The following is a 10927-nucleotide window of genomic DNA, read 5'->3' as shown; positions in this document are numbered from 1 at the left end:
TGTCCAAGTGACAAGAAAGTAACTATGACAGATTTGTCTCTACCATCACGGTGGATACAGATAAACTCAGGGACATGGGAAAGTGGGATTGCTACAGCTGTCCATAACAATGGCACCAAATTTTCATGTTGTATGTGTGATGGGGGAAGTATCCAAAGAATATGAAGGAATAGGCAAAGTAATAAGAAAAAAGTGCTCTAAATTGAAAAAGTACCAAATGCCAAGACCATGCATATGAAAGAACAAGGAGATTAGAAAAGTCTGCTTGCTTACTCCAAACCTCTTCTGGACCTCTTACCCTGCAATCTCTACCTAACAGAAACCTTTAAAAATATATTCAAACTGGGTGTAGCGGCACACGCCTGTAATCCCAGCACTCGGAAGATTAAGGCAGGAGGATCCTGTGAGTTCGAGACCAGCCTGGGCTACACAGTAAGTTTCAGATCAATCTCAACTACACAGTGAGACCCTGTCTCAAAAAAACAAAACAAAACAAATAAAACATATATGCAAATCCTATCATTTCTTGATAATTTTTTTTTTTGAGACAGGGTCTCATTATGTAGTTGAGATTGACCTGGAACTCACTATGTAGCCCAGGCTTGTGAACTCACAGCAATCCTCCTGCCTCAGCCTCCCAAGTGCTGGGATTATAGGTGTGCGCCACCACACCCAGCTTCTTGATAATTATTAATAAAATGTCTCAACATCAAATAAACTAAAGGATTTTTTAACATTTATATAACACTAATATGTTAGTGCCTTGTATGGAACCTATTAGCATTTTTATTCTACTTTCCGAGTTATATTACAAGTATTTGGTGAGCAGAAATCCTTGCAATCCTTACATAGCCTAGCAGAAATCTTTGCACATAGTAGGAACTCAAATTGTTGGACCAAATCAATTTTCTTTACATTTCTCACATCTCTCCTTAATCCTATCTGGCACTCAGATATTTCTGTGAATAAAATTGAAAAACTAAGATCTTACCCTTGCCAACTATAACGTTACCCTGTCATAACTGCATGGATGCTAATAAAAGATATGAAAACCCTTGGCGAGAAACAAATGATGCAATTGCTGGTGGCAAAAGCAGCAGGAGCAGCAACACAGCTGCATCAGTTCGCTCTGGCCCTGAGTATCCTGGGTGTGGTACATCTGTGCCCAGGTGGATGCCTGAGCACGCAATGGCTTGCATTACAGACTGGAACCTGAGCAAGGTTCTAATAGGCAATAAGAATGAAGCCTTCTACTCCAGAGGAGAATGCTCTATTTCCAGCTTAATCTGTGCTCATACTGCCTTTAAATGGACTACAAAACAAGAGGCAGAGAAAGGGTCTACTTGCAAGAAATATAGAAACATGAAAGACCTGTGAAGAATTATCTCCCGACATTAAGTAAAATCATCAGGCATTATTACTGGTAACTGGGTGTTTATGTGTCCTAGGTCCTGTGCTAAGTATTTCACCTGCACTAACTTGTTTATTCCTCTCAACAAACTTATGAGAAAAAATTTAAAATTTTATGAGAATATTTTTAGAAATTAAGACCCTAATTGTACAAGTAACAGCAACAATGGAGGATGTGAAACACACAGGAGCACTAGGGAGGCCTCGGGGAAGAGACACATCTGTTAGCTCAATACAATCTGGAGTCTCACTCCATCTGCTCTCCCTGCTCCTCTCACTATACTTCTCTGGCACATTTAGTCGAATATAGTTCTCCCCAGCTCCTGAGCTCACTTGCTATATAGTTTTAGCCAGCATTATTAGATGACTAAGAATTCTTGAATCTAGGTCTGGGGATTTAGCTCAGTGGTGCCGCCACCTCCCTCAAAATCACAAGGTCCCAAATTCAATCCCCCGTACAAAAAAAAAAAGAAATCCTTGAATCTAATTGTAGTTCCACAAAAGGCAAGATAATTGGCTCAACTTTGGTCAGGTGAATAATCAACACTGTATGTATGTTGGAAAGACAATTTTCTAGCATTATAAATAATAATTATCAGGTATTAATATATAAGCAGACCAATATTTTTCATAACAATTTATTTAAAGTAGTATGTTTGTACTTACTGGTCTGAATCTTCCACTAGCCTGTGACTCCTCTAGGGCAGAAATTATAACATTTAACAAAATTATAATCACTCTCTCACACACACACCATCCCCAATTTACAATGGTTCAACTTAGACAATTTTTCACCTTTATGATGCTGCAAAAGTACCCAGACAATCCTTCACTTTCAATATTCAAAAGCAAATGTGAGATACTATTTTATTACAAAGTAGGCTTTGTGTTAGATGACTTTCTCTAACTGCAGGCTAATGTGAGTGTTCTGAGCATGTTTAAAGTAGCCTAGGCTTAGCTATGATGCTCCCTAGGTTTTGTATGCTCCTGGACTTATGATGGGGTTAATCCTGATTACTTCATCATAAATTGAAAAGAATCATAAGTCAAAAGTGCATTTAATACATGTAACCTACTGAACATTATAGCTTAGTCTTACCTAACTTAAATATTTTTAGAACAATTACATTAGCCTAAAGTTAGGTAAAATTATCTAACACAAAGCTTAATTATCTATTTGGCTTAATTTTTTATTAGCATATGTTACAAATACAGATTAGTAAGGTTCATGTTGGGGAAACTGTTTCATGGTTATAACATATCTTGATCATTTTCAGTGTCATTACTGCCCTCCTTCCCCAACTCCAAAACTTTACCTTCTAGTTTCGTCATCTTGTCTTTCATTAATTTATTGATGTGCCTACTTTTTAGATTTTTCACATAAGAGAAGGCATCTATATTTAACTTTCTGAAAAAAATTAACTTTCTAAGTCTGGCTTGTTTCACTTAACATGACAGCCTGCAGTTCTACCCATTTTTTGGCAAATAACATGGTTTCATTTTTCTTTAAGACAATGCTTATTTTGTAAAGAAAGTTGCGTATCTTATGTAATTTATTGCATGTTATACTGAAACTGAAAAGTAGAATGGATGTATAAGTACTGACCATTAACTACACAGCTAAAAGCACATTGAACCAAAATTAATTGCTGGATGGTGGGAATGCTACAGCCACAGGGCCATCCATTTCTGAGAGCTTCAGTTCCCTCAGGCTACCAGCACTGCAAAAAGATTATCCTACAACATACTGTTAAACAAGGAAAAGATAAAATTAAAGTACATTTCTACTGAATTTCTCACACCATACATAATAAAGTCACAAAAGAGCCGGGAATTTAGCGCTTAAGTAACTCTCACAAACTTCTGAATACGTGTATGTAGGAAATCTAAAGAAGTGACTAAAACCTATTGATTGTGTACACTTTATAATTTATATTAGACTCCCTTTACTCTTGAAAAAAAAGGAACTGAATCAACTAAACTACTAGTCCTCCAGGGCAGCAGAGAGCGAAGCGGCAGCAAATAAAGAAGCAGACAAACGCCGCTGGCGGGAATCTGCATTTCCGCCCTCCCCAGAATGCTCAGCGGCTAAAATTCAGTTCCCAGGTTGCTGTGCGACGAGACGGCTCCCTGTCCCCACTGAACTCACCGCAAATGGATGCCGGCTTTCCCCTGGGAACCTGGAGACTGTACCTCATGTCAGGAAGCGTTCTCCAGGACCCCGCTTCCCTGGGGAGGTAAAAGCGTGCACTGATTGGGAAGGGGCGATGGAAGAAGTGCAGCAGCTCTGAACTATGCTTGTGAACTGCATGTCTGTGAAGAGGCAACTTGGCCTTCGCTGCGTGGGGTCTTGGGCACTCCGGAGACTACATTTCCCAGCATCCCCGCCGTGGCGGAACTACCTTGCCCGAAAGCCTGAGCGAAGTTCCTCCCGCCTTCGGCTTCCTGTCCCTCGGAAAGCTGAGAAAGAACATGAGGTGTCGCTGGGCTTGGCGCCTCTTGCGCTCTGATGGCTGTGGGGGCCGCTGGGTTTCAGCTCCGCGCGGGCGTTTCTCACCGGCCCTGCGGAGAGGTGAGGAGAAGCATCGTGCCACTGGTGCCTGAGTACTGTTTAGGGAGACAGTTCCGGTGGGTCGCGACCCGGAGGCGAAGGCGCCACGCCCACCTCCCCAGACCGCACCGCGCTGGCTCCTGGCAGCCGGCCTTCCTGGCTAACCCTGGGGACTGGGCGGGAGAAAGGGGCCCGGAGAGAGAACTGCCTTCCTTTTAGGAGAGCAAGCCTCCAAAGGCCTGCACTTAGCACCTGGCTTTTTCCTGAGCCTTTTTTACCCGTCATGTGAGGCCAGTAATCTCATAGGTCTGTCAGAACCAAATATTCGTAATTTCTATGAGAGTCGTGATTTTTTTCTGTGGCCTGTTCATATTGAGAGTGTTACTTAGATGCTGGTCAGCAGCTGAGGCACAGTATTTGGTAGACTGCATCACACATTTCAGATCAGGTCAGCTTTATTCTGGCTGTAATCCTCAGTCCTTTCCAATCACATAGTAACCTGCGGGTATTCAATACCCAGACATAACGGCTTGCATCCACACTATTCGTACAGTTTTGCCCATTGTTTCATTTCATTCACATCAGTAACAGCTACAGTCAAGACAACACTTGTTGATACTCCATTTATAAGATTGCTCTTCAACAGGCAGGATCATCTACACAGTCTTGGTTACATATTTGGGTGTTTAGCACACATATACATTGTAATGGACTGTACAAAAGCGGGTAGCATTTTATTTTGAACACTCGGAAATCATCCAAATCTCGATTTAGCGTTGCAAACTTTTGGAGATGTACTTTATTTAAATATTCTAATGAAAGGATAAAATGGCTAAGGGTGGTGGTGGCTAAGGCCTGTTGTCTCAGTACTCCCAAAAGGATGAAGGAGGAAGTCTGTCAACTGCATACATAATGAGACCCAGTTTCCAAAGAAAAAGATAAGACGAACAGTTTTGAGAAATGAACTTTGAAGTATATATCATATTTCATATTGGAAAATTACCATAAATATTAAATATTTTAAAATAATTGAGTTATCTCCCTTCATTCTACTTAATCTTGGGAAAAACTTAAATCTCCCCTTAAAATTTAGTGACCCTCTTCACTGAACAAGGACTGAATATTGTGTGATAGTAGTTTAAACTTGCCTAATATCAGTAACCAAGGAATTTGACCTCTGACCCATGGAAAGATCTTACCTAGTTCCAATTCCCTTTTGAAAAAGAAATGAGTGAAGGCGAAGAACAGCAGTGTGATTTTTCGTTCCTAAATTGTATTTCCAGTAGCACGATATTCCTAGTTTATTACTAGCATCAGAAACAATAAAAGTGTTCTTAGAAATATCAGTTCTCAAGCCTTATCCTAGAAGTGCTGAGTTAGTCTCCAGGGGTCAAACCGAGGTATCTCTGTGTTAGTTTATTATTTAATTTACAAATCAGTAATTCTTAACTTACAAATTTAGCAACTAGCACAACACGTCAGATTAATATGTAAAAGAATATATGTTGTAATTCCTCTAACTCAAATTCCTGTTAGAAAAATAACCAGCCATGTTACTGAAGTGTTTCAGCTCTAAAATTAGTAAATTAATATAAAACAAGTTAAATTTAATGAGACTGTATTTTATAAGTTTTTCAAAGTAAAACTGGTCTTTTCCAGCAGAGCTGCATGGTACATAATAGGGCAGAGTTTGAATGTGATACATAGTTACAGATTTTTAAGCTGGTTAAGTCTAAACTTTGAGTTTCTTACTCTAAAGACAGGAGGACACAGACACAATAGGTATGAAAGAATCTAAGTAACAATGAAAGGAAAGGTTTAGGGCTTTACACAGATGTTTACGTTCTGGGAACTTTTAAGACCTGTTCCACCTTGAGATGAAAACACTGATTTGGGCCATCTCATCTCTTTCTTCTCATATGCCTGCAAATACTAAAGTTCTAGTAAGTCAGACTGGTCATGGATGGTCAGGATAGTAGTAAGTATGACACCCAGAGAGGGCTAGCTGAACACACCCACACACACACATCCTGCCAGAAAGAATATCAACACCCCACAGGATTTTGATGAAGTATCACATGAATACTTGAGGACATATGAGGAAAAAATGTTCAATATAGCCTAACGTATTCTCAGTTCTTATCCCCATCATACATAGAAAGTAAGGTGGGAATAGCAAAGAGATACTATGCTTTTGGTGAATTTTGATCATTCTGTTGTGATATTTGGATAACTTTAAGATACAGCTTTATAAATAGCCATTCTTGCCAGGTATAGTGGTACACATGTGTAATCCCAGCACTCAGGAGGCTGAGGCAGTTGGATTGTACGAGTTTGAGGCCAGCCTGAACTATGCAACAAGACTCTGTCTCAAAAAATAAAAAGCTACTTTTAATCCATTATTCTCAAAGAGGGTCAGCTGTTTCTCCTTTATATGCCCATAAGGATATGCCTTGATAGTACATCATTAAAAGCCACATGTAGTGGTACACATCTATAATCTCTGCTGTTCTAGCAGAGGCAAGAGAATCATTTGATATCAGGAGTCCAGCCTGGGCAACAGTGAGATCTCAAACAAAACAAAACCTTTTTTTTTATTATAGTATGCATAATGCCAAACACAGACCCTTTCACTTAATAGTTGAAGTATCTGGAATTGCATTTAAGCATTAGGGATTCAATGATGTAGAAGAACAGATGTCACTACTCTTAATGACAGAGGTTTAGCTCAAGAATCAAATAGTAGGGGCCAGGGATTTAGCTCAGTGGTTCTGTCACCTGCCTCACAAGCACAAGGACCTGAGTTCAATCCCCAGTACCAAAAAAAGAATCAAATAATAAATATTTTTGGCTTTGTAAGACTACTTACTCTGCCTTTGTAACATAAAGGTCATAGATAATCCATAAATAAATGTACTATGTTCCAATAAAACTAGGTGTTTTTGTAGTTATTTTTTAACTAAATCTATTTAGAAAAAGGTGGTAGCCTGAAGGCAATAGTTGAATGACCACTAGTCTATTGGGGAAGTTAATTAAGAGGCATATAAATGTGTAAATCATAAAGGATGTTGCAAAAGAATATTACACAGTATTGTAAAGAGGAACTTGACCTAAAAGTGAGTCTGGGCAAGCTGGCCTGAATTATGAAGGACAAATATGAGCAGACAAAAAGAACTTTCTGAATAGGGACTTGGCAAAGGTCCCTAGAAAGGAAAGTATAATGTTTGTGCAATTAAAATTAGCCCTTAAAAACAGGGCCAGCCTGGCATGGTGGCACATGCCTCTACTCCCAGCACTTGGGAGGCTGAAGCAGGAGGACTGCTGGGAGTTTGAGGCCAGCCTGGCTACATAGTTTGTTCAAGGCCAGCCTGAACTACATAATGAGACCCTGTCTCAAAACCAAAACAAACAGAAGGCCAGAGACCATAATGGGACATGAGATGAGAGGAGCTCCACCATGCGAAGATTTATTGGCAATATTGAGGTATTTGGTTTCCATTTCAAATTTAGTAGAAAGCTAATCTTTTTTATTTTATGTTTGGTACCAGGCATCAAACTCGGGTCCTTGAGGCAGGCAGCAGAACCACTGAGCTAAATTCCCCAGGCATAGCCTAGAAAGCTAATCTTTGTGAACTATTCAGTGTTTATTGACTGAGATTAAGGGAACTGTACATACATATGAGAATGCAAGATCTGAGACAAACCTCTTCACGCAGCCTCAGTTTTCCTCATACAGTGTTCATTTTAAGGACTCAGAGGTGTGAAAACAGTAAAATGTTTGTTATCTTCTATTACTGACTTTTCTCTAAATACCAAATATAAGAATAAACTTTAATCAGGAATAGAAAACTAAAGGTACCCAATCATTACTCCTTGTTATTGGAACTCCTGGTGAAATCTACCTTTTTCCTCTCATTTTCCTTTCTTTCCTACTTCAGGTCTGACACTGACATACAAAGGCAAATCTTTTAACCCTTTCAGCTGACACAACCCAAAAAGAATGTTGACATTGTGCTAATATGTGCATTAAAAGTAGTTATTCCACCTTTATAACTGCTAATTTTCCATCTTAATACATTTTTAGCTCATCCTTTGAGTTTAGCGTTAATGTTCAGATTATTTTTTAACAGCTGTTTTCTGCCATCTAGTCTGTAAAATCAGTGAGAATATCAAGTATGTCTGGGTTTTCTTGTCATTTTATCCCGTGTCCAGCTCATGACCTGGCATTCCTTATTGTGTTAGCTAAAAAGATATCTAGGAAGGAATCACCTATGCCCTACAAAGTACTAACAAAATACTGCCTGAAGTTACAGCTATTTTAAGTGTGTAAATGTTTTAAATGGCATAAGACGAATGAGAGACAACATAGCACGATAGAAAGCAAGCTTTGGAATAAAAAGAAACTGAGTCTGCATTCTAAATCTGTCATTGGCTCTGTGACCTGAGACAAACTCTTTACCTTACCTAGGTATCGGTTTTTTTTTATCAAAAGTGAGCTAACACCATCTTGCCTTCATTAGCATATAAACTATTTAGTGCCTTGTATTGGACTAGTAATTGTACTAATTAGAAGTTATTTAATATGTTACAATAGGAAAGAACTTGTAAGCTGGGGATTTAGCTTAGTGGCACCTGCACCATGCCTGCCTCAAAAGCACAAGGTCCTGAGTTTGATTCCCAGTACCAAAAACAAGCAGTAACAAAACAAGCCAAAAAAACAGGAAGCCAAAAAAAAAAAAAAAAAAAAAAACTTGTATATGGGGAGGGTTCTCCCCTAAAGCAAATATGTTTTAATAAAGTTCATCATGAGCTGGGCATGGTGGTGCACGCCTGTAATCCCAGCACTCAGGAGGCTGAGGCAGGAGGATCCCTGTGAGTTCAAGACCAGCCTGGGCTACATAGTGAGTCCAGGTCAGTCTCAACTACATAATGAGACCCTGTCTCAAAAAAATTTCAAAAAAGTAAAAAAAAAAAGTTCATCAGACCAAGACCTGTCATGTAAAGGTACAAGATCCCAATAATGAATATAACTGTACTGTATACCTACAATGTACCAATTAACTCAATTAAAAAATAAATAAAAATAAAGTTCATCAGCAGTATACAGAAAAGGACTATACTGTGTCCAGGTTAGAAAGTAGAAATTCATTGAAACAAGAGTTCATAAATTAGAAATATTTCCTAGGGCTTTTGGACTAATAACTGGTAAATAGGATTTAAAATTAAATTCATTGATTTAGTAGTAAAAATTGCAATTGAATGTTGTACCAAAGAGCTCTTAATAGGTGCTGAAGATACAGTAATGAAAAACACAGTCAAACTGCTACAGAGCTTATATCCTAGTTTAGAGAGACAAACAGTAAACAGGACAACTAGAGTAGAGCTGAGAACTGTGTAGGAAATAAACTACGTGGACATGAAAGAGTGGGAGCATGGAAAACTACTATGGGTAGAAATACAGGAGTAAAACTTTTTCATAGCTCTGAGTTAAGTAGTTTTTGTTCTCCAGTAAATTGAGAGTTGAGACAGTGAGATCCAAAGCATTTAATATGTCATACTGTAAATTTAGACCAACTTTTTTTTTTTTTTTAAGATAGGGTCTCACTGTGAAATTCTGATTTGCCTTGAACTCACCGTGTAGCCCAGGCTGGCCTTGAATGCACAGTAGTCCTCTGCCTCAGCCTCCTGAGCGCTGGGATTACAGGCATGCACCACCACACCTGGCAGACCAACTTTTAAATATATTAGTTGAATAGATTAATGGATTTCACTGTGGCATTTCCGTACATGGATACGTGGTGCTTAGAAGGCTTCTCTCCCCCTCCCTACACTTTCACCCTTCCCTCCTCATGGTTCCCTTCCCTAGGAGTCGCACCAGTTGGACTCTTAATATTTCTGAATACTGAAAAAAAAAGGAAATATTTGTGTTTGCTTTATACAGAATAATATCTGAGACTTTTTAGGGCTCAGGAGTGAACTTGTGTGAGATTATAGAACGAAGAAGAGCTGAAACTATGTATAAATGGATGGGAGAAATGCTTTAGAAGCTAAAGTGTGATACCTCTATCAGTTATTACAAGAAAAAAACAGCATTTTCTTTTCCTTTCAGATTTCTTGACCACCACAAGCAAGGAAGGATACGATAGGAGGCCAGTGGACATAACTCCTTTAGAACAAAGGAAATTAACTTTTGATACCCACGCATTGGTTCGGGATTTAGAAACTCATGGTGAGAAAAATGAGTACTACTTCTTGAAAGAAAATTAATTGCATTCATAATAATTACCCAGTCAAGACAATATTGTTATTATGAACAATTGAGTAATTATTTAAATGGAAGTGCCATCCATACAATAAAATATTTCACACTCATTAAAAATAGTTTGCTTACAAAAAATAAAAAATAGGGCTGGGGATTTAGCTCAGTGATTCTGCTGCCTGCCTCACAAGCTCAAGGTTCAAAGTTCAATCCTCAGTACCCAAAAAAAAAAATTTTGTTTGCATAAAGAATATGGGAAGTAAGCCGGGCATTGTGGCGCACACCTGTAATCCCAGCACTCAGGAGGCTGAGGCAGGAGGATTGATGCCAGTTCGAGACCAGTCTGGACTACTAAGTGAGTTCCAGAGCAGTCTGGACTACATAGTGAGACCCTGTCTCAAAAAAGAATATGGGAAGTAGCCAGGGATATAGCTCAGTGGCACTGCCAACTGCCTCACAAGCACAATGTCCTGAGTTCAGTCCCTGGTACAAAAAAGAAAAAAAAAATATGGAAAGTGTTCAAAATGCTTTTAATCAAAAGTCATTGTTTAAAATTATATGTGCAGAATGATTCTAATTAAGTAAAAAAAATTTCTAACAATAAACTCTGAAAGTAAGTACAAATGTTCAAGAATTAAAAAACTCAGAGAATAAACATAAGTTATCAGATATCCAGTGATAATTTTTTTTTTTTTTTTTTTTTGTAC

General features: G+C 38.6%; 1 protein-coding gene across 1 annotated transcript in view; it reads left to right on the top strand.

Annotated features, from left to right (window-relative positions):
• The first annotated feature begins 3515 nt into the window (after positions 1-3515).
• The window catches only part of Ccdc90b (coiled-coil domain containing 90B), a 21929-nt gene continuing 14517 nt past the window's right edge, over positions 3516-10927 (top strand). The window contains exons 1-2 of the mRNA XM_010630878.2: positions 3516-3982; positions 10071-10190. Coding sequence (XP_010629180.1) covers positions 3883-3982; positions 10071-10190 — 220 coding nt within the window. The 5' untranslated portion in view covers positions 3516-3882. The remainder of the gene's footprint in view (positions 3983-10070; positions 10191-10927) is intronic.

The sequence above is a fragment of the Fukomys damarensis genome, unplaced genomic scaffold (assembly GCF_012274545.1).
Source record: "Fukomys damarensis isolate Sample0158 unplaced genomic scaffold, DMR_v1.0_HiC HiC_scaffold_16, whole genome shotgun sequence".
NCBI lineage: Eukaryota > Metazoa > Chordata > Mammalia > Rodentia > Bathyergidae > Fukomys > Fukomys damarensis.
The sequence above is the reverse complement of the archived record's forward strand: the minus strand, read 5'-3'. Positions and strand labels throughout refer to the sequence as shown.